This window comes from Astatotilapia calliptera, chromosome 22 (assembly GCF_900246225.1).
Source record: "Astatotilapia calliptera chromosome 22, fAstCal1.2, whole genome shotgun sequence".
In the NCBI taxonomy this organism is placed as follows: Eukaryota; Metazoa; Chordata; class Actinopteri; order Cichliformes; family Cichlidae; genus Astatotilapia; species Astatotilapia calliptera.
In genome coordinates, this window is record NC_039322.1 from 6,344,400 (window position 1) to 6,368,641 (window position 24,242).

The 24,242-nt window shown below is 42.6% G+C and overlaps 1 protein-coding gene across 10 annotated transcripts in view; it reads right to left on the reverse strand.

The window, feature by feature from the left end:
* Positions 1–24,242, reverse strand: part of macf1a (microtubule actin crosslinking factor 1a) — a 230,272-nt gene that overhangs the window by 125,648 nt on the left and 80,382 nt on the right. For 8 of the 10 annotated variants that reach the window (XM_026156616.1, XM_026156614.1, XM_026156624.1 and 5 more), the window contains 2 exons: positions 7,182–7,243; positions 880–969 (listed from right to left, as the gene is read on the reverse strand). In XM_026156616.1, the coding sequence (XP_026012401.1) occupies positions 880–969; positions 7,182–7,243 (152 nt within the window). Of the gene's footprint in view, positions 1–879; positions 970–7,181; positions 7,244–9,532; positions 11,180–15,044; positions 15,443–24,242 lie in introns of those variants that run through there. The other 2 variants (XM_026156615.1, XM_026156618.1) reach the window with 2 other exon arrangements.

Sequence of the window (24,242 nt, forward strand, 5' to 3'; positions counted from 1 at the left end):
TGATTTGGATAGCCTACTTGTTGAACATCCCTCTCTATCACAGAAGTGATTATTATGCTTCAGTTCACCTCATCGCTGCTAACTTTAGCCTCTTTTTACACCTCTAACAGATTTTTATTATTAAATTAGGGCTAGCAAAGAAGCTATGGACAGTATCCTCCTTCTGTGTTACATCTTGCTCTACAGGTACAGGAACAGCTCTCTCTTGCTGTTGTGTTTATTGGGCGAGGCCTTGGAAAGTGTGAGGGGGGAAAAGTAAGACCTGCGTCTGCTTCCAATTTTCTCTATAAGAAATAATTTTACAGGTAAATGCCAAAGTTATGCTGAAGCTAATTTTGTTGCAGTTAGGAAATTATACAACTTAATGCCCCCACAGCAGCTCTGAGGCTCAAAAAAAGGGCAGTGGGTAAAGCCCTAATCAGTGAGACTCTACAACAGTGAGGAAATGATGATGGCCTCATCACAGTTTGTCCTCTTCTCTATGAAACACTTATTATGTCTGACTGTTGCGCTGTCAGTCTCCCTCAATCCGATCTGATGTCCTGAAGGTGACGTCGTCAGGTGACACTGTCCCCTGTGTGCGTGTGCTCCTGCAGACCTGAGTCAGCAGTCCCTTTACATTAATCTACCTGTCTGCAACTAGACCATTCAGAGACTGACTCGTAGATTCTTACATCATCATCAAAAACAGGAGGGAAACTGAGGACGATGTCCCGACATCATTGTCCCAAAATTGCCCAAGAAGTCATGTGTGAAACCGGCTTACATAACAGTCACTGGATTTGTATGCTTGGAATTGGAACAACAGCGTGTGCGTGATGGAAAATATCGCAGTGAGATACGAGATGAATGTGTGTGTCAGAGATAAAAATCCCTTACCAGGGTGACTCCAGAGAGGACTTCCAGCAAGGAAATCAGGTTGTGTCCATCTCTCAGGTCCTCATACAGGTCTGTGATGTGCTTCCTCACCTAAGAGAGAGGCAGGGATGTAAAGGAAGGAGAGAGGGAGCAGGGACAGACAGGAAATGAACAGGGAGGAGGAAGAAAAGGGAGAAAGAAAAAAAAAAAGTTAATTTTACACTGCAGTCATCCCTCTGTTGACATCTGTCAGGCCGATTGCCCCACAGCTGACAGGCCTGGTGACAGCGGTTGCCTGGCCAACAGAGATGAAGCACCAGCTGTGCCCTCTTGTCTCCGTTGCCATGATGTTGCCTTGAAATAAACCAGGGTGGCAGCGGGTCGTCACTGCTGGCGGTCACTGACACAGTGACTCAGCGAGCGGGCCGAGCAGAGCGATCAGCATCAGTGGCGGTTTTGTGTGAAAGTGGGACACTCAGTGGGACGGATGGACGGACAGACAAACGGAGACTGTTTGAGGCTCAGCAGAGAGGGAAAACTGGATCAAGCAGCGAAGAGTGAGCAAAGCTTTACGGGAAAGAGGAAAAAAGAGACTAATACGACAGCTGCACCATGCTGAAACCTCCGAGGCAGAAAAAAAATTCAATGCAGGAAACAAAAACAGGTGTCCAGTTCCTCTAGAGCCTCAAATCCCCACAGATACCCACGTTAAAGTGCCCAGCTGAACGGCATTAAAAAGCAGCATTAAAAAACATTGTGATTGCTAATATGCTAATGCTGAAGCTTTAAATGCGGATCCCATCAACTAACAGGTGATGTCATGAGGCATCCATCTTTCATATACAGTTTATTAGCTCTTAAATTGGTTAAAAGTGTTTTACTTACAGTCCCATCTGCCACTGATAAACTTTGTAATGATGTAACAATTTACAGTGTAATTACTGTCAACATGGAATGAAATTACATATTTTTGCTTTGATGCTTCTGTTTCTAAAAGACAGACAAGTGGCAACTTTGTCTCTCACCTGTGAAATATTAATTACGGCATCCTGCCCTGCACATTAGAATTTAGCGAGCAGACGTGAACCTGACATGAACTAACCATGTCTAAAACTAGGTTGTTTCCCCAGCATAGACCTCCTTTCTAAATCTCCAGTTTGAAATACAGGCACTAGACAGACTCTTAAAAGGCACAGCCAAACAAGAACAAAAGCTTTTCTTTTGTAAATAAAACATTTCAGTGCGAGCGTTCTTCATCAGAAAGAGCGAGGAAAGTGAGAAAAACTGGCAGGCGGCAAAGGTCGACCGAAGTGCTTCAAAAATGCAGACCCACTTATGTAAGCAAGGACAAACGTCCACCTGCATTAGAGGGATTTTTACTGCTTCGCGCAGCACCAGCAGGAACTCGGGTTTGCTGCATTCCTGGAAAATGCACTGCCATGTGTTTCCAGAAGAGGGCAAGACAGGCACAAGAGTAGGCTGCCGGAACATGACTGCAGACTCACCGAATCAGGTACAAATGATAAAGATATAATCTAAAATAAATAACATCACCTTTAAGTTAATGCAGAGTATCATTACATAACTTATCACCCATTCTTGTTAAAGATAAGATACCCCGAGGGCTTCAGTTTTAATCAGCAGTCACAGAAGTAGCAGCACTCCACCCTTTGTCCTCAATAACCTCTTCTCCTAAACCTCATTTCACTGTCTATTTTTCTCTCCCTCGCTCATCTGTGTCACTTCCTCACCCTCCTCTCGCTGCCTCCGCGTCTCTGCGGAAGGGTGACACGAGCTGCTTCGGAGGCACGCTGATGTAACGAGTGTTAATTAGATGACAGGAAGACATGGTGTATCCACCAGTGCCTGGAAATGAGGTGCAGTTTATTGTCTAATAGTGCCCGAGTGTGTCACAGGCTCAACATGGCACACAGTTCATAGCCCTCATCCTCAGTTTACTGTAAGCTCTGCATGTCACTGCCAATAAACCATCATCCTAATACCTTCAGTCACTTTCAGTAATTCAGATGGACATGCTAGCTGCTGCAGCAACACTGCAACAACTTCACCTTCTTCAGCAGCTTTTTAGACCATAAATAACTACAACAAATCTGTATCTGAAATTGACTTCTGCTCAGAAAGGACTGTTATTTTGAGCTTAACACTGAGTTTAACCGCCTTTTGTATATTATAATACAGCAGTGCATGAACCAAATCTTGGCTAACAAAGTTTAAATTCGGTTCCTCGTTCTTCTGTTTGTCAGGGGAAACAAAGACATTATTTGAGTTCAGCTCCACAGAGTCATTGAAGGTGCTGTTGACCGTATGAGCTCAGAAAATATTTTAAAACAAAGTCTCAGCAATTAGTGGATAAAAAAATGAACATTCAGCCTGACTTTTTGGGCTAAAATGTAAAACTATTCACATTGTTGGAATTACTTCTCATTGAAAATGAAATTAGCTGCTATAAGATGCAACAGAGCTCAGCGCTGTGCCACTGTCACTGAATTTAAAACTGCAATTTAAACCCAAATTGATCTTTTGATCAGCTGTTTTAAGGGACGCCGCTCCCTAAGCCAGCTGTGCCTGATGTGCAGTGACAGCAGATGCTTCTGGCACTAAAGCATACTGTCATACAGAGCCAATGTTAAAATACCCCAGGCTGCCTGACAGCACCTGGAGCTTCCGGCACAGTGAACACAAATGTAGGTCACGCTGATTTTGGACAAAAATACAAGACCTATCAGTTCAAACAGCATTTTGTCACATTTGGATACATTTGGATTGAAAGCTATAGTAAGACAACAGAATAGATGATGGAAATTATTTGATGCCAGTTATAAACGTGTTTCGTGGACTGACATGCCGTTTAATGTGATAGGACTTGCATGATCAGCCAAAACAAACAAAATCCGTGTGTTGCCACACAAGGGTCACAGAAATGGATAACCTGTGCTATAAGGTGGCAGTTCAGTCTTTGCCTTGGGCGCAGTCCGTGATCATTTCAGTGTTTTCTTCAAGCTCAGACAGAGATTTGAGTGGGTGACGACACACTGCACTAATCGATGAGTGATGAGCCCAAAGTTTTTTTGAGAGAAGCATAAACAAGCTTGCTGCTATGTTTGAGTCCATGAAACACAACATCTGTCGCCTCAGGACCTCATATTTTACGTTTTAAGTAAACTACACAAGTCCTCTTCTCAACCTTTCAACCCTAGTAACAGATAAACAGTTTTTTTAATCCATTCTTCTAAAACATGTGTCTAGAATTTGTACTCTAGTTCAGGAGTTAGAGGGTTGGTAGTTTGACCCCTGCTCCTCCAATCAGCATGCTTAAGTGTTTTTTCTGCAAGAAACTAAACACACGTGTACGATTGGTAAATTAAAAGTTGTAAAATAAAGCTCTTTTTTTCCACTCTGAGTGCACATTAAGAATAGAAAAGCACCAAGTGCCAGTCAATTACCAGTTTCAGCCAACCTCTTTATATCTTTGGAAGTATGAAATGAGACTTCCTCCGACAGCAGCTTCTTGGGTAGTTTTTTCTGATGTTAAAACTTAAGTTTCCCTTAACATGGACAGGAGACAGACTGCATGACTTCTTAATCCATAGCTGCCGTATTTGTCTTCACTGTGTCAACAAACTGCTGGGTCAAAGTGTGTCACTGCATGCCAGCAGGTAGCCTGGAGGACAGTGTTTACATTGGCCCCTGTGTGCACTGTATACACCAGAATACCTGAGCACACCTCAGCAGCCAGAAATAAACCAGACTTGGCGCACATACACAGACATCAACAACAAACAGGAAGTGAAGAGCCATTATGCTACCTAACGTCCCTTTATCTTTTCTTTAACAGGCTCTTTGTTTTTATCTCCAGAGTTTAGTTTTGATTCTGCCTTCCGTTCTTCATCTTTTGTCTCGCTCAGCCTTGTTTTCTCTGCATTTCTCCCAGCTGACAGGGCGGAGGTTTGTAGGTTTAACAGTGCTGGCTGAGAGTCGATATATGACGCAAAGCACACAACTATTTCACACTTCTGTCTATTCAAGCGCACAGCATTGTTTCCAATACATTTTCTTAGGTCTTACGTCCTTATGGGTAAGTTTTGATTGAACAAAATTCACCAAAACAATAAGTCAGAACTCACTTTACTAATACAACTCAAAATAAACTGTCCAATGTAATGGCTCGCACTGTGCAAGCATACAAAAATACACATTTCAACTGATTAATCGGTCATTATGTGTTTTGATCAATTAGAACAGTGGTCCCCAACCCCCGGGCCACGGACCAGTACGTGACTCATTTGGTACCGGGCCGCGAGGGTGAGACTCGGGTGTGAAATGTATGGTTTTAAGGGTTTTTAGCGTTATTTTGTTATCGGTTTTTTTTCGTTAACTCTGTTTTCCTGGGTCTTTTCACGTGTGTTATGAGTAAATCTTTTTTTCGGTACCGGTACTAGTTTTATTTTGTTGTATTTATCCGCGACACCTTAAAGGCCGGTCCGTGAAAATATTGTCGGGCACAAACCGGTCCGTGGCGCAAAAAAGGTTGGGGACCGCTGAATTAGAAAACAGATAATAACAAAACAACAAACAGCCTAAATAAATGTAATTTTTCCTGTCACAGAGAACAGAGATGCTGCAACTCATTATCAATTCTGCCTAAAGGCCCGACATAGAGTTTCAGCTTATTTTGAAACCAAAACTGTTGTGCAGACACCATCACTGATTAAAATGAACCGATAAGATTCAAGAAAATGTGAAAGACCGGATCATCGCTCAACTAAAACCGGCTCATTCACATTGGCAGTTTAATACTCTGTGACGTTAATAACTGATTAATTCAACATTTGAACAACACTTTAAACTTGTATGACTGCACAGATGACGTGACCTCCCATTAGAAAATATAAGCTGAATTTCGAGCTCTCAAAAAGAGAAGAAAAAAAAAAAAATCATTAACATCTCTCGCGGCCGCTCTGTCTCTTCATCTCTGACCTACATTCACAGTCGGCGTTGGCCTGGCAGCGCCAGCTGATACAGAGTTACATTTTCAGGCTGGGCAGCTCTGACGACAGTTGCTCCAGAGTTATGGGGTCAGACAGACGTTTCCCTGCCCGGGTCATGTGACAGAAATGCTCTGCATTCTCCTTACGGCCTGTGTGACACATGGCGTACACACTGTACTTTATGGATGTGACAGAAACCGTGTGAATGAACGCTGATGTGATGCTATGCAGACAGAACGGGCAGCTGTTTGTGGCCTATAGAAAGACATATATATACACACTAAATATATATATATATATTTAAGCGACAAATGTTTTACGTTCAGCTTAATTTCATATTTGAGCATGACTGAAAGTCTCCAGGCATCCAGTCATGGAGGATTTAGTCTCCAGGGTGTTATGGCACCTTGGTTTGTGCATTGTGAAAGAAGAACAGTGAATATCATTTACATGAATGTTGGCTCTCACAGCTGCTCATTCAGATTTATTAAAATGGGATGTTTCTTTTCTAATGCCCTAAAAATCAACAAACATATTCAAAAACTTAGCCATAAATAATTAAATATCTGCCTTCCTCTAAGCATTTGTAAATACACAACCGCATTCAAATATTCATTTAGGACTCTTGTTCAGTTCATTCTCAACTGTGTTTTACATTAGTTAAATGTTAAACATTAGGGAGGGAAGGCATTTAACAAGCTGTAGTTTCAGAGCCGCTAACGGTGATAAAACAGGGGCTAAATGATGCAGACAGATGCTCATCCATCGATGGAGCAGTGCCGCTCGCACACAGTCACATTAACGCTGATCATTACACACCAGCCTGATGCAACAGCACTGACAGCTCAGATAAAAGGATGGAGAAGAATGGGACCAGCAGGAAGTCTTAGTGGAAAAAATATATATTGTTAGTTTTATGCCAGAAGACAGGAAACGTGAGAACGAGATGAAGATCTGCAGGACAATTTCAGAAGGAGTAAATCAGGCGGAACATCTAGAGGAGCTTTTTCTGAAGCTATTACTCTGCTCCCGCTGGACTGAAGATGTACAGTCCAGCTGCTTTATGACCCGAGACTGCTCACTTCATTGATTATCAAATAAATGTTGTCTGGGATGGTACACGAGGTCAGAGTGCGGAGCACTGATTTCATACACAGTACACAAACAACCATTGAAACGTGATTGATGTAAGTTGTTACAATTTATAGTGTGATTTCTATTGAAGATCTTTTCTCAGAACTATTACCATTCATTCAAAAATAACCTGGAAATCCCAGCTGAGCAATCCCAGCAGTAAAAGTTAGTGATACATACCTTGATGAGATGTTTGTTGACCCATTTTGTGAAGGTTTTCTTCTGCACCCTGTCCCGCTCATCTGCACAAAGAGAAATAAAAGGAGAGAAAGAGAGAGAGGTAAATTACATAATCCAAATCTTGCAAAGATGCTGCAGCCACTGCGATTATTTAGTGCATTACGTAGATGAAGAGGTCACACTGTGTTTGTGTCTGCAATGATTATGTGTTTTATACAAAAAACGAAAATCTTCTGTTAAATGACTGAATACTTTAATTTCAATCTGAATTTTGTCAATGGGATGACAAGAAGGTGCTGCTCAAACCTCCCACAGTCAAACTGGTAGTGGCTTTTGGTTACACACACTCATTTTATAAAGCTGCACATGGAACCGAACAAAAGGACTCAGTCTTCAAGTTCATGGAGAACAGCTGGAGGTCCTGTTGATAAGAGCCTCGTTAAACGTCCACGAACATGATTGCAACATCTTTACTGCATATTTTATCTGGATGACATCACCCTTAATAAAATAAGATGTTTTCCTGATGCTCAAAAAACATTTCACTTTTCTGCCCCACTTGTTATTTTTGAGTGCAAACTTTATGCTTCCTTCTCTCTTCGTTACATTTCTGCAGAGGTTTTTCCGCCTCTCTGATTCAGTCTCTTTCTGTGTGACCTGCAGCCAGGCACAGCTCCAGGCCTCCCCAGGCCAGAGGAGTGAGGCAGCCAGACCAGGAATAGAGCCTGATGCTGACCCACAACTCATTATCTCCTCACCGCAACCACAGCCTCCTGGTTTTTATACGGACTCGCGGAGCCTCTTCAGCTTTCCTCTGTTCATATCAGCCTGTCTGGGAGGAAACACAGACCCTTCCCGCCTTTCAGTTAAATATCTGACTTCCTGATGGAAAAACAGCACCACATCCTTTCAGTTCACATGGATTTGGATACATGTGAATGTAGAATTTAAAAATCCATTATAATTCTGGTCAAAGTTAAAAGTAGAAAGTAGTTTCAAGTTTTAAAATATTAAAAATGGGAATCACCGATGAACTGATATTTCTATGTTAATCTTTTTCTTTCTTTCCTTTTTATTTATTAATACATTTTAGCATCTTTCTTGCATCCCACTCTTCTCATTTTAAAAAAACAAACAAAACATTTCATAAGTTTCTGCTCGGTAACTACTGGTTGATTACATCCGCCTTATTCCGAAAACAACAACGAGACCAGATGGATGAAGCTAATCTACCGAGAAATTAGGGAATGAAATAAAGTAATTAAGTAGAAACAATTCCCATATAAAGAGATAAAAATATGCTTACATTAATTTTATATATTATACTTTATCATATGAGAACAAATTAGAGCTGAAGAGTTTTTTTCCCTCTACTATATTGAATGAATTTGCATCAGCCAATCGGAAAAAAGGTTGCTCCAGGTACCTCACTTCTTCATCTGCTGTTTACGTGCTGCCACCATGTGAGAGCGCGACCATGGGGAAAGAGTATCACTTCCTTCTTAAGCATCTTGTTATCTCTCTGTCTGACACCCACACCTATGCAAACACACACTCAGTGACACACACACCCTCTCAGACCTCCACAATGCTGTCGAACAGCTCCGACAGCATTGTGGAGATTTCAAAAAGAGAAAGTCTGATTTAGGCTTTAGGTTCAAACATATCAACTGGATAAAAGTCAAAGATGCCCTAAACCCTGAAAAACACACCCACCCAGACTCGCACAGAGTGACCCCTCTAAGGAGTTTACATAGACGGAAGAGCCTCTCAGCAAAGAGCGCAAATTTCAACATCTCTTGCAAAATAGTTTCACCACTGCCACACGCCTTGATTCCCAAACCTGCCCGGGTAGTCCGGCTTGTTAACCCAGAGGAAAAACTTAGGTTACAAACCTAAAGTCCTTAATGATAGTGTAATGATTCATCAGGTTCATCCAGGCGTGGCAGCTGGGGTTAGTAATCCCAGATATGCGGGTTATAGGATTTAAAAACCAGAGACATGTGGAGATGTGTGAGTGGCAGCCACAGAAAGGCAAACACACATGCACAGCAGAGTGCATTGTTAAGCCGTACACACCCCCTTCCAGGCTCTCTAAACACAGGACGTGCACACACTTCACCCTTTGCGTTCAGACGAACAATGATTAATAGAGACAACCTTTAGCATAACTGCTGTCACCGGCATGTGCACAAATGGGAACTGTTCAAACACACACATAAACACGTGCTCACAGGAGACTCTCTGCAACATGTAAACATGCACTGCACACACTCTACAGCTTCCCTGTTGACATGAACTGTACACACACACACAAACACACACACACACAGGTAGGGGCTCACACTGACCTGCACAGCACATGAGCGAGTACAGGTGAGCGTTGAGGTTACACTCATTCCTGTAGTCGGGCCACATGTTCTACTGTTTCACTCCTCCGCCTCTACTCAGACCTTGAATTGATGTCAGTGACGCATAATCCGAGACAGAAGTCAGATAATGATAGCAGTGAGACGTCTTTTTGGTAACAAGCTGTCCCCATGTATCCGAAACTGAAAGCAGTGGCCGACAGGAGCGCACCGGACGGTACCACCAGTTTCAGTCTCAGCGCCGCTCTCTCCCCCTCTCTATGGTTCACCCGTTCCCTCTTCCCTTGATCCCTGCCGTCGCTGCCATGTCTCCGGCCTACAGTCACTCTTTCCCAAGCGCAGTTGCTCTCACACACGTGTGTGTCAAAGTCAGCTGGCAGCTCCTCCCCTGAGTATGAAAAGGACAGCCTCCTTCACTCCCTAATCTCACTTCCTCACTAAACTACGACTCTCTCTCTCTGTGTCACTTATTCTGTAGCTCACTCGCCCTCTGTTTGCAGGCCACAACAGACGGTGTGTTCTCCGACTGCAGCTGACGGTGGCTCTGCAGAGCTGCAGGGGTGCTGTCGTGTTCATCTCCTCTGTTTTCTCTCTTTTATTTCTGCCTTTCCTCTTCAATGCGTACGCAGGAACCTCTCAAGGAAAATCCTGGAGGGACAAATTGTGTTTCTCGTAATGCTGACTCCTTTAAAGGAAATTTTTAGAAGGGAAGTATATGCACGTGTCCCACAGTGATGTCGTTTCTTAGAATAAAAATGTCTTTTTTCGCTCCAGCCACGTCCATTTAGGATGATGTAATCCACTCCCTGAATGTTTCGAAAACAAAAGCACTCATACAATCAAGGCTTGTTCTGCCACGCTTTGCAAACACCCATGCATTCTTTTGCTTTCCAGCAGTGCCACCAGCTTACTGATATCACAGGTTTCCTTCCCCAAAGATGCACACACAAACTTCACAGCTGGCTTTTGTAAAAACAATCCTGCTAGCTAGAAGAAAACTGAGGAGAAGGCCAGGACTTGAGCTGAGGTGGACTTTAATTAAATACTGACAGGAAAACCAGCTTGAGTGGAATCAGTCATCTCATTAGTGCACGAGTCTGTTCGTGTAACAGCCATGAGATGACGAGCCCAACTGAGCCAGGCCTGGATCACAGCTGAAGCTCAGATCCAGGTGAGTGCTTAATAAGAGCCCACTAGCTGCTCTTTAGCTCTCAACTGGCTGGTATTCGACATGTGACATAAGATTACACATCCCGGCAATAAAAAACCAACAAATACAAAAAAAATAAAAGAGTGTCCTGCTTGCGTCCTCACAGCTGACAGACTAAACGCACATTTTTATGAAGCCTCTTCGCTTGTTCTTTGCAGTCTCTTAAAATAGCTCAGCTGTGCCAGACAGCGCCAACGCAGGTTTGAATAATCTCAGCTGTGTGGAAGCAATGAGTCTGCACCGCTCTGGCTAAAAGCTCTGAGTCAAACAATATCCACCGACAGGTCATGTGACCCCGGACCCAGGCGGTGAGGAAGGGCGGACGTTAAAGCGAGCTCCTGATGCTTGCAGGATGTGTACTGTGGACAGTGTTGTACAGTACAGGTACACACACTTATCCAGGCGAGGCAGTGACTCACAAACACTCTTATAGTCACAACAAGCTCAGACAGAGCCACACAAGCTCCTCCCCTTTCCCCCCCTTTCCCTCCAACAGCAGCCTTATTCCTTCAGCTCCATCCCTCCTCATGTCGTGTCCTCTTCCTCTCTGGTATTCTTCTCCTCCTCAGTCTTCACAGTGGTTCTCTCTTTCTGTCACTAAGGGACCATCCACACTAAAAATACCAGACGGAGCTTACGCCTCTAATACCACGCAGCATGCTTATCCCTCGCTCCCTCCTTCTCTGCCGTTATCGCCACTAATCTCTAACACACTCTCTCTTCTGCCCGGTCTTCCGGTGGTCTGGCGTTCTCCTCCTCTGATTCAATTTAAATTAAATGTGGAAGTGAAGGATGCTTCCAAGTGTCCTGCTTTTCCTCTTCTAGCCTGCCTGGTTGTCTGTCACTTCTTTCACTTTCTCTTTCATTTTCCATTTTTCTTGCAGCCGGCCTGTTTCCCAGGGCTCATTTAGCCCATTTCTGGTGACACTTGAAGCCTGGCACCACTCTGTCCCTTCTCTTTCATTTTATTCTTTCTTCTCTTCCGCTTCTCATCCCATTTCTGTCTCTTTCATTGGCAGCTACAAACACTGCATGTTAAATATTTGGCAGTTTGTCATTTTCTTCAATTTTCAAATCTAAACTTTCCCTGCTGGGTGGCTAAGATGTCCCAATTGCACACTAACAAGCTGTCCAGTTCGCCCCTTCAGCAGATTAAGACCACATTCAATTTGCCCTCCTGTGGCCACAGACGACAGACACCTGAGGGCTTAAATGCAGACTCCTGGACTCCTACTGTGCATTAAATACTACACAGATGCGTGTTAGATCAGCACCTTCAACGTTTCTACACGTGACTTTAATCAATTCAAATTAGTTTTACAAACTGTTTCTGCTCGGGTCAGAGTGATACAGTTTGTAAAACCCTGTTAGGAAGTGAAGCTGATTCAGGGTCACTGTGGCTTTGTTATCAACCCACATCTAAATAAAGACTTCATCATCCTGTTCAGTGGTCATGACATTAAAACAGACATTGCTTTAACTTGTTTTCAATTTAGTACGTTTGCTTTTTACAGTGAGACGATTGAATTTTCATTTTTTCCTGACAACTGGAAATCACTCCAGCAGGCTTCAGCATTTACAAGCAAAGCAGAGCTGATTCAGACCAGTTAGCTAACTATGAAGAACTACAGTCCAATATGGCTGCAGCCATGGGAGGTTTTAGATATTTAGTTATTTTTACGGTGACTTATGCACACATTTTCACTTTTATCTAGACACATTGTTTGTGTGCTTACAGAGCTTGTAGATTCAGATCTAACTGGTTAAAATTTGCCTCTGGTAGATGGTGACAGACAGATCGGTCATATAATTACAAGCCAAGCAGTTTAGTGAAAGTTCAAACTTTTTGGAAGATTTTCCACAAAAGACCTGACTCTTCATCTCACAGAAAATTCCCTCCAAATCATAAATGCGTTGAGTCCCTTTGTCATTTTGTCCTGAGAACAACAACAGTTTGCCCCATTCTCACAAAGAATCCTTCTAAAAGCTTCTAAATCCTGATATATTCAAAATAATTAAATTGAATATAAGTTAAGCTAAACTATTACTAGTAAAATACTACTACTAAACAACTTTGGTAACACTTTAATTCTTTTTCATTCAACCCAGAGTAATCCTAACAAACAGACAGATTATTAACTTCTCCTTGGTGCAGGTTTTTAAATCTACTGAAGCCTTATTTATTATTTACTGATGTTGCGCTGTTGGACAGGCTGTACGCGTAAACAACAAACCCTGTGCTCAATAAAAAGCGTAGTAATTTCAAAGAAAGCATAAACCACTGACATTTAAGTAGTATGTCAACTTTTACCACATCATGTACTTTCTATATAAAAACCCATGCATCCACACACCCTGGCATGCTTGGCCTATCACTGTGAAATGCTGAGTTTCCTGTCACAAGTCACACACACACACACACACACACACACACACACACACACACACACACACACACACACACACACACACACACACACACACACACACACACACACACACACACACACACACACACACACACACACACTGCAGCTGTGTTACACAGTAGCAGCTCCTCTATAAACTGGAAACAACAAGTAAATCAACATGAAAGTCAAATATGATGCTTCATAACGTCCAACCACACCCAACATCTCCAAATGACTAAAGTAGTTGCATTCCTACAAGTGCACAATCATTGTGACACCCACATGTAACCGAATTACTGCACGCACCTAAACGCAGACAGCCAAGTGTTCACACTCCTTTTATGTATTATGAGACGTATTATCTGTTAGTGACACTTACACCTAATTCCGCTCACATCCATCTTTGAATGAGCTTCAAAAAGATCAAATCACGGTGAGAAAGTCACACTTTCACCGCCTTGCAGCCATACAGAGGGTGAGTGCACTCAAAGGAAATATTACATATGTGTAAGGAAACATATCTTGCATCTTGTTTATTTAGCAGCATTAATTATCTAACCACACCTCATATTTTTGTGTCTATCAATAACCATCCAGGGCTTTTTTTCAGTAAAAACTTTGCTTATTTCAGTAGGTAAATGCCAGACCACATATGCTAAGCCAGGGGTAGGCAACTCCAGGCCTGGAGTGCACACCTGAATCAAATGATTAGTTGATTTTGAGGCCTCTGGAGAACTTCAAGACATGTTGGGGAGGTAATTTAGCAATTTGAATCAACTGTGTTGGATCGAGACACATCTAAAATCTGCAGGACACCGGCACTCGAGGCCTGGAGTCGCCGACCCCTGTGCTAAACCAAAGTGAAATCCTACATTAAGCAAATGAGTTCAACCATATTCTGGCCACCTTCCATCACTAATTATCTTCATAGCGGCCATGTTTCCCGCCAGCCTTTTCACTGCCCGCTTTTCTCTCTTACCACAACTCAATCGTGATCAGAGATGATCTGGCCTCACCCCCCCAGTACCGATCGACCTCATTGATTCACACTGTGACATCATGGCAGATACTGCTCTGCTTGTGAATCCCAGTCAGTCACCGCAGTCAGATAAAATAAGCCACAGTCCCAAAACCAAACATAGAAATTGGTTCAGTTTTTCCGCTCATGAGACACAAGCTTTGACAGAACAGCAGCTACTGAGCGTGAGTGTAAAGGTTACCATCAATATGTCAAAACGATGTAGTCATCCCAGACTTTAGACAGGTACAGTATTAATTATGCAACTCGAGCAGGCTTTAAAGGAGCGTTAGCACCAAGGCTACATTACAAAACACAAAAGGAATTTCCCTAATGCAAGACAAAGGTATGAATAATTGGACACATGACCAAACTTAGCAGCTTACTGGCAGCACAGCGTTTCATTGTTTACTGTAGAGTATGAAGATTTAAACACAGAGCATAACTCATGCAAGCAGCTGAAGATGCACATAAATGCGACGATATAACATCTTTTTCATGGATTCTCCTCCACTGACTCATGTAGATACAACAATAAAGTCCCTGCAGCACAAAAGCATGAAGTGTCTCAGTGTAACAGGAGATGAAACAGGAGGAACCTTCATGCTCTTACAGCACAAGCTGCTTTACATTCCAGTAAAGCTAAAATAGAAAAACTGCACGGTTAATACAAACACCCATTACAAGTCAAGAAAACACTAAAGGTACTAATATAAAGGGGGGAAAAAGACACTGACATGCTAACAAAGAAGCAGAAGAGGCGGAGCCTAAACAGGAAGCACATGGATCTTGACATATAAGTCAGAACTGAAGCAGTGAGGAGGAGGAAAACTGTAGTCGACAGTGACCATTTACCTGCGTCAGTGATGGGCATCTGACGGCGGCGGCGGCGGTAGTACCAAAACCCAGCTGCAGTCAGAAAGTGAAAAGCCACCACCAGGATTGGCGTTATGACATCAGGGTCTGACAGAAAATCCATCTTGTCGTACCGAGCGATGACAAAGTGCTCCTAGTCTGTCTGAACTTCCACAAAATACCACTTAAATAACAACCAAGTGAAGTTCCTGAAAGTCCAACAACTGAATCCCTCCAGGTTACGTCCCAACGCTAGCAGCATCCACGCAGATTCACACAAGGCTTCTAAGGTCCGCGCACAGAATCATGACGATCCTTGGCCTGCTTTCACTTCTTCCCTTCCTTCCTCCAGCAGCATCTCTCAACTTCCTACACAAACTCCTGCAGCTACAAACTTCTGAGTCCCTCTCTCCATTCAGATGCCCTCCCTCTCCCCCCTATGCCTCTCTCTCTCTCGCTGCGTTTTAACCTCACTCGCTCTCTGACACTCTAACAGTGAATTCCATTCCCCTGAAACAAGCGACCAGACTGTAGCCGTTGCTCAGTGCGCCGTTAGAAAAGCAGTAAATAAAAGAAATGGGACTAAAAGGACGGAAATGTGTGTATGCCACGTGTGTGTGTGTGTGGTTGCCTCACACTCAGAAGGAAACCACATGGGAGATACCATACCATCTTCCTGTGTGCATTCTCTGCATTACCATTTTAGCATGTTAAAATAGATTTTTGTATGTATATATATATATTAGCATGCACACATGCATATAACTTTCTAAGTGGGTGCACACGCTGGCAGAATTTGTTGATGATGATGATGATGATGATGATGATGATGTGAGTGTGTCTGTGAGTGCGAGTGTGCACCCCTGTTGAGAAGGTGAGTGTGTATGCGTGTTTACCTCTGTTGCCATGAGTGAGCAATGCATCCTGTCTGTGATATTTATTAACGGCTATCTTTGAGTGATGTCTGCTGACTGTGACGGTGCGTTCAAAAGCTTTGGACACAAGGGGAGTGTGTGTGTGTGTGTGTGTGTGTGCGCGTGTGTGTGCGCGTGTGTGTAAGAGACATTACAGAGTGATTCAGCATGATTCAGGCTGCACACTAAAAGGCAGGGGGTCCCACAGCTGCTCTCACCTCGCAGAGAATTGTGTGTCTGTGCCTGAGTGTCTGTGTGAGTGTCTGTGCGTCTGACTCTGTGGTCAAGTTATCATGTCACCTCTGAAAAAGCTGCTGAGGTTTTTGGTCCTAGCAACCTCGAGACAAAACAACACACAACCACAACAAATCTCATGCTCTATTTGTGGGGTGAAAAACTTCACCGCCTCAGACTGTTCTGACTGTCGTGTTGATTTGAGTTCATGTGATTTAACACACTGATTTAAAGACGAGGAGTGAGTCTTTCTTTGTTTGTCATTTCCTGAACATCACAATTACCAGATAACATGAGGTGATGGACGTGTGTTCAAGATCCCGACTAACTGTCCGGTACTTTCCACTGTAGTTTAGTTAGTGCTATGCACTGACTACGTTACCCAGAGTCCTTTTTTTTGGACAGTTTAACACGATTGTTTTCACAGGGAGGAAATTAAGTGACCTATTATTTCAAAGTATTGAGAGGATGAGCATATGTAAATGGGAACCTTAAAACTTGACAAAGCTGAGATAAAACCTGAAATAAAAGCCTGTTTGGGATTTCCAGCTTCCCACTTTAATGGGAATGGAGCACTTTAGTTTGCAGAAAAGCAGAAACTGGATGTTGCGTTTACTTATTTATAGTTTCTCACAGTTGCGAAAAGGAAATTACAATAATAGATTAACTAAAACAGAAAAAAAGTGAGAAAAGAAACTGTGTGAAGCAGACATGTCTTGTGTGGGAAAGTTTGTTGCTACCACTGTGGGGCAGAAGAGACCAACATGTGTGTGTTAGGCTAGATGACATAACACTCACACCACTGAGAACACACAAGTCGGGTGTTACACTCAGCAGCCTGAAACCAACCATCTCTGAAAGAATCTTTTTATGTTGTTGTTTACACACTTAAACCATCTTTAAGAATCCTTCACTGCTTAATATCAGGTCTTTAAGGAGGAAAATTACAGTTACATCTGCTTTTATATCGCCCCTCTGCACACAAAACTCCTCCTCTAAGCTAATTTTCACATCATCTTCACGCACACTTAATTCACACCTGCAAAAACATCACTAATTCACATGCATAAATGCACTTCAACAGTATAATACCACTTACACTCCCAGGACCTTCAATGAATTAAAGGCTGCTGTTTTTGCTTGTGTGTGCATGCTGTCAGGGTCAAGAGGTCAGGGATCTGCGTCACGCAAAAAGTTTTACAAATGGAAGATTTACAACAAAACCCGGGGATGATGTGAGACTACAGTATAAGCAGGAAACAGGAGAAGAAGAAAGATGGAGGGATAAAGATGGAAGAGTACAGGAAGCATTGAGAGGAGAGATGGAGGAAAGCTACAGTGTTATTACAAGGCTCTGTGCCGGAGAGTGAAAGACTCTTTTCTTTCTGATATCAGAGGGAGAAATCTCACAGTCACTGACACACACACACACACACACACACACACACACACACACACACACACACACACACACACACACACACACACACACACACACACACACACACACAGAAAGCCTTTTGTGACCGTCAGTTTCACTGCTGACTATATTAGCATAATTAGATCCCTCCAGAAACTCAGAAAACCCTCAAATGACACAAACAATTAAATAATGTAAATATCTCCCTTTACGTGACAGGTCTATACGATGCTCGCAACAGCCTGTCACGTCTTCCCGTCTCTCCCTCCCCCAGTAAAACTCAATCCTTGCAGTCAGTACCAAGGTCACCCTGACACACAGAAGTACGCGGGCACACACGCTCCACATCTCCCAGAAATATGCCGTACCTTTGTGCGCACCTATTACTGCCTTGGGCCAGCACATGATAATACTCCACAAACAAATTTCTCTCCTCACTCCCACAAAGAGACACACACACACACACACACACACACACACACACACACACACACACACACACACACACACACACACACACAGAGGCCGAGCCATAAACTGCATCTGCATATGCAAATACCCTGCAGGCCGAGCACACCTAAGAGCATGTGCAATCGCAGGTGCATTGCTGCACAAGTGGCTGCAGTAAATGACCATAAGCCATAACCATAATTTGTTCCTGCGGTATATTTCACCATCAAAGTGGATCTATTATGCACATTTATAGTTCAATATATTTTACTCTTAGACTCCATTAAAGCCTCTTTGCAATATAAGCCTTATTTATTTTGTGCAGGACCTCAGTGAAGTGAAACACACTCCCAGGCCTTAATCTAGTAATATTTCTAACGGCCAGCAGAGGGCGATTAAAAAAATCTACATATATCAAAGCCTATGGGAAGACTCCCTTGCACTGTAAACACTGTCCTGATGGATTTATGAGCTCAACTGCTGGTTTCAGGTCATAGTGAATAAACTACGAAGTTATTTTGTCATGTCATTGGCTAAATTTGTCTTTTGTAGTGTTTTATGCTCTGATTGGCTGCCCCTCACAAACAGAGGCTTGAACAGCAGAGCGTCTGTGTTAACAAACAGAGCCGAGTGCCTCAGCTGACCATATAAAGATATCTGCATGCCATGAGATCATACAGCGCCTAAAGTGGCAAAACATCTCAGAAACAGGGCATTGAGAGCAGTTTAAGCTGTTGCTTACACATATAGAGGTATACTTACACATATATTTAATAATAAACTTACCCTAAAAAAACAAAAGGACATTTCTATCACATATGGCCACCGTAAAAACCTTCATTTTATGATAGCTGGTTTATGGTAGCAATAGCAGGGATGAATTACTAAGATAGTGTTTTGGCAATATTTAACAACGAAGTGCAGCATCCCAGCTGTTTGAGAGCCAATGCCAACTGCAGGAGGAAACACAGAGGGCAGAGGGGAGGATGAGCAGCAGGGAGCAGGATGAGGAAAATGACGATCACATCACAGTGATGAATCCTCTAGCCTTGGACTTTCATGTCCAGATTTCATGGTGACAAAAACTTCCCATCTCCCCCTTCCTCCTCCTCCTCCTCCTCTCTGGCTCCTTTTAGTCCTTCTGAATCCAAATCCCATGTGCCAGAATGAACTCAATTACCTCTGCATCTAAACCAGCTTCTACTTGTGCAAGCATCCCCTATCAAACAGTGCTAAACCAAAATGTAATAGTTTTGTGTTGAGAATTAGCTATATAAAAGATGAAAAATGGAAACTGTCCTCCCTTATGAGCCCAATGCCTCTGTTATCTTTATAAAAAGATAACAGTGAAGAGAAACTGTTCTGAAAGAGCTGCTGTAAACTATTTCTTTTATATCTGAATAAAGCAGCTATTTTCAGAGTCCAGTCATTGCACAGCTGCATGTTGTGTGACCATGAAAACATCACAACTGACTGTCAGCCTCCCACACTGTTCCCCGGCAGCTGCGTGACCTCTGACATCTCTACTGGCAACATGCCACAGAAACGCTTCCCGTCTGGAAACTGAGCCGGCAGCCACAGTCCCGACCTGCCAGTCTGAGGCTGACGATTCAGACAAAAATACCACGAGGATTCAGACTCAGGAGGTGGATACTGACGAGAGGAAGAAAACACTTGTACATGTTTTGATGAAATATATTTCCACCAGCAGCGTGCTCTGCAGAGGCACCGGACTTTCTCGTGTCACTAAATCACACAGTAAAATTGTCCCTGTGATCCTGAAGAGTGATTAAGCTGTAATTCTGTTTGCACTGCAATGACAAACAGATGATGTATGGCCTGCAGGCAAAGTTGGAGCTATGTTGACATAGAGCCAAACTTCGAGATGACCTCAGAGGGACGCTGCTTCCCTCTGCAGCACTGAACCCTGCAGTTAGGGGGCAGACTGGGTCCAGTTACAGAGCAGCACAGCTCCACTCGTTCCCAGTGTTTCAGCATTTATTCTCAAACATCTTATTCAGCTGAAAACAAAGTTTAGCCTCATACGTAAAACAGTGAACTTCAGTTCTTCCTGAAGACTTAAACTTAGAGAAGTGAACATGAAGTTCACTAGAGTTGATTGAGACTTCATAGACAGACCAGTTATCTGATGCTCATGCTGTGACTCTTCAGTTCATTTGCTGTCTGAAATTAGCGGTTTTAACTCGTCTACCTTTAAGCCAGCTTTCTTCTGATTGGCTGCCCCTCACAGTCGGAGTGTTTAAACATCAGAGCCGTGTGCTGTCTGTGCTCACATCCAGGGCTGTATTCATGAGATTAATGATATCACCTCTCTATGAAATCATAAGAAGCAAAGAGTGTTCAGAGCCGTCTGAAATCTGAGCTTTTGACTGCTGGGAATTTACTGACCTAAATATTTGAAACTTTAACTGTGCTTAACAGGAGCATCACCCACTGTAACCGTACATTTATGACAGAAAATAAAGAAAACCTCAATAGGTCCCCTTTAACTACAGTACTATTTTCATCAGGTTAGAAACACTGGTAAGTTTCTTTGCGGTCCTCTTTATAAACTAGAGAACTTTGTTTCACTTCCACCTTCATCTCTGTGTAAAAAACAAAACAAAAAGCCTTTTTATTCAGGTATGCATTTCTATGTTGCACATACGTTGTTAGTGTTACGTCAAAGTAGGAGTGCCCTGGGTTCAAACCCATCTGAACCTTTTGTTCCGCACAAAAGCTTCAGAAGCATTAGTTTAGCATTAATGCTACATTACGGTTATTTAAAGAGGCATTAAAGAAAAATCATGTGCGACATTTACAGGAAGTACACGTTTCTTTGTTGGTATTCAACCTTGAGCTACTAAAGATTTTATCTAACATCATTCTTTCCAGGTTGGAAGAGTTACAGGAATCTTGACTGACTGTTTTATTTATTTACACATCAGACAACATGTAAAACTGCATTTTTAATTTGTTTTAGTTAGTTCATCTCACAATCTACAAATCACATACTGGTGAAGTAATATACTGGTATTTATTTCACAAGCATGGAGGTAATGCATTTTTAATGATTAGTAATTTACTCTTACATCCAGCTTGACAGGGAGCACTGTGTCTACTGTGCTGGCTATACAAGCGTCTCTTAGTGCGAGATGAACACATCAAGTAAGTTTCGTTTTGACATGAGAACTAAGCGGATCGCTGCACCCATTCCAAAGATGACGGGAACAGAGCCAGGAGTCATCAGACAGAGAGAGAGAGAGAGAGAGAGACGCAGACAACGATACCTCGAGATGCCATTACGAGATTAAAGTACAGGAGAGAGGTAAAGGATAACACAGGAGGGGGGAGAGGACGAGGGTGGTTCCCCAGATGAACCAACAAGGATGGATTAACAGGAGGACGCACACAAAACACAGGGATGGAGGAGAAAAACGAGTGATGACAGACGGGAAGCTGACCCACCTGGAGACCAGCAAGAGGTGAAAAACTAAAGTTTCCCAGCTAAAAGCTTCAGCCGGTGGAATCACGCGGAAGCTCCCTTCCTCTGATAAAGGCTTTCATCTGTGTTGGTTAAACACGGGTTGTTATTAGAACATTTCCCAAAAAGCTTACTGTGTTTCAGGAAGTGACCTGGGGTTTTCTAAGATATGAGGCCATCTCATGATATGAGAAAAATGAGGAAAAACTCTTCAGGCGACTGTGCTTAAACACTAAAGGAGTCAAACTGGGTCATTAGCCCTGCAGCCTTGCTGCTGAGTCTGAATAAATGTCAGGAGAGCATACAACTCTTTTTCTGGAATTCCTGCATAGCAAAATTTAATTATATGGCTGAGAAAACAGGAAACGTTTCTGGGTCTGCACACGCAGAAATACAGACACATACACACGTGTGAAAGTTTTTGTTTTCAGCAAACAAAGCCCAATTACCCCTGTCCTCTCTTTCACCCTGCATATAAAAGAACAAGGATGTGAACATTAACATCTCTGCTCTACTCCCTTTGGGCCACGCCGACACACACAGCAGATCGTTTTTAGCATATAACTACCGTAATATCAATAGGATGCAAAGCTTATAACAAGAAGCTACATCAACACAACATACAGATGCAACTACTAACAAGCAGTTAGCTGAGCTATGAGTGGCACAAAGAGCGAGACAACATCAACATGAACTGAGTTTTCCTGCCAGTAAGAAATTCACTGAGCCTGATGAAAGCACCTCCGGCTGTCAGAAGCACATCCAGGTTTAAATATGAAATCTAAAGGTCCTCGGGCCACAGTGATAACTAGTACTGATGAATATGACGTTCCCCTTCCTGCTGTCACAAAGGCTAACCTATGCATCTACAGTAGCTTTAGGCAACATGAAGCACATGTGAGAGGAAAAGGAAAACATGCTAATCTTCTTTCTTGGTAGTAGCAGGTGATACAATCAACACTGCTCTTATATGAAAAAGGAAGCTTCAGCCAGGAAACTGCTGGCTCAGTTTAACATAAAAATCATGTTGTCAGAGTCTAAAATAAACTTCAATATGTCTACTTGCTATTTTAAAAGCATTTACACAGACATTTAAAACCCAGATCTTTGACTTGTAACTGTGTTGCTTCATAGACACGACTTCATTTCATTTACCTACATTCAACAACAGGAAAAACCGACCTCTTTTAAAGGAGATCTCCTATTCTATTGTATCTATCATGGTAAAAATAAAAATCAGAATTGAAATCAGACAAAATTATTTTTTAAACACTGGTATCAATCCAAGATTAGCAGTTAGTCCCACACTGCCACACACACTTTACAAATCAGACCTTTGGCACAGAAAGGCGTCCACTGATGTATGTATGAATGTAGCTACAGTAACTACTAACCATCTCCAAAAAACTGATTCTGTTCATCTGGACGTAGCATTTTCAGAGCATGCTGTTCATGTTATCTTCACTTTGGCAAAATCAAACTATGCAAAGTGACTTGTAGTAGGTTGAGCCTCTCAGAATAGAATACACATGTTCAGCAATACACATTGCAATTTGTTACATGATCGATGGATTGCAATGAAGCTTGACTGAGCCCGGGTGGAAGCAGGAAGCCTGCGTGACCTACGTGACCCGACTCTGACGCCGCCTCATTCTCACCCTTCAGGCTCAGGAGGTCCATAAAAACAGTGATGTTGACCTCTGGATCATTAAATGCTGGGTCAAAGCCCTCCTCAGATTATAGGCCAGGGATCATGGGGTGTGCATGTGCTGACATGAGTGCAAGCAAATCACCCAGCTAATCTTATCACACAGTTTGTAGGTAAACATTTCAAACCATCGCTCTGACATGGCTGCTTAAATATGGTTCTTCACAGCTACAGCAGAGAAACAGAGCTGTCAGCCCTGCATGGATAGATGGTGGGAAAGGAGGGAGGGGGGCATATAGAGCAGTAGATTTATGACCTTGTAAGAAAAGAGAAGCTTCATTTATCATTTGGTTTTAGGGTCTTGGTTAATCACAGGTTAATGAGCAGGAGAGGGAAGGGCAGAAGAAAACAGAGAAACACAAAGAATAAGAGTTGAACGAGGAAGAGGAATAAAAACTATTTAAATGGAGACAGATGGAGTAAGCAGCGTTCACTAAAGGAATAGGGTGGGAAGATTATGCAGAAGAGCATGGGATGACGAGGACAAGATAAGGAAAGATAAAAGATCAAAGTCCAGGAGGAACAAACATGAGATAAATGGGAAAGTGAAGACAGGTGAAAGTGAAATAAAAGGGGGGGAAAAAACAGCAACAACAGCAGATGACTCAAAGCGGAATCATTTCCAGAAGCTGAAACATGTTTCCTTACTGTTATGTTATTAGGTTTTAATTTGTAACTGGACATAAAAGAATATAGTGTGTTAGCAGCCCAGTGAGGCACTATTAATGTTAAAGAGCTTTAAGCCAAACGCACATAACATTAAAGCTATTGATTTTTATCATGTACTCTGTTTATCATTTACTGTGCTGTGGAGCTGAGGCTGATGGGAAAGTCAATGTCAAGCTGTCCACGTACTCACATCCACATCACTCACCTTTCACTATGCAGTCAGTTTTTCCATTTTGCACTGCTGCACGACGAAAAAGTGCAAAAACTTTAATAGAACTACTTTGTACCAGTAATCTATTAATTAAAAAAGCTTGGTATG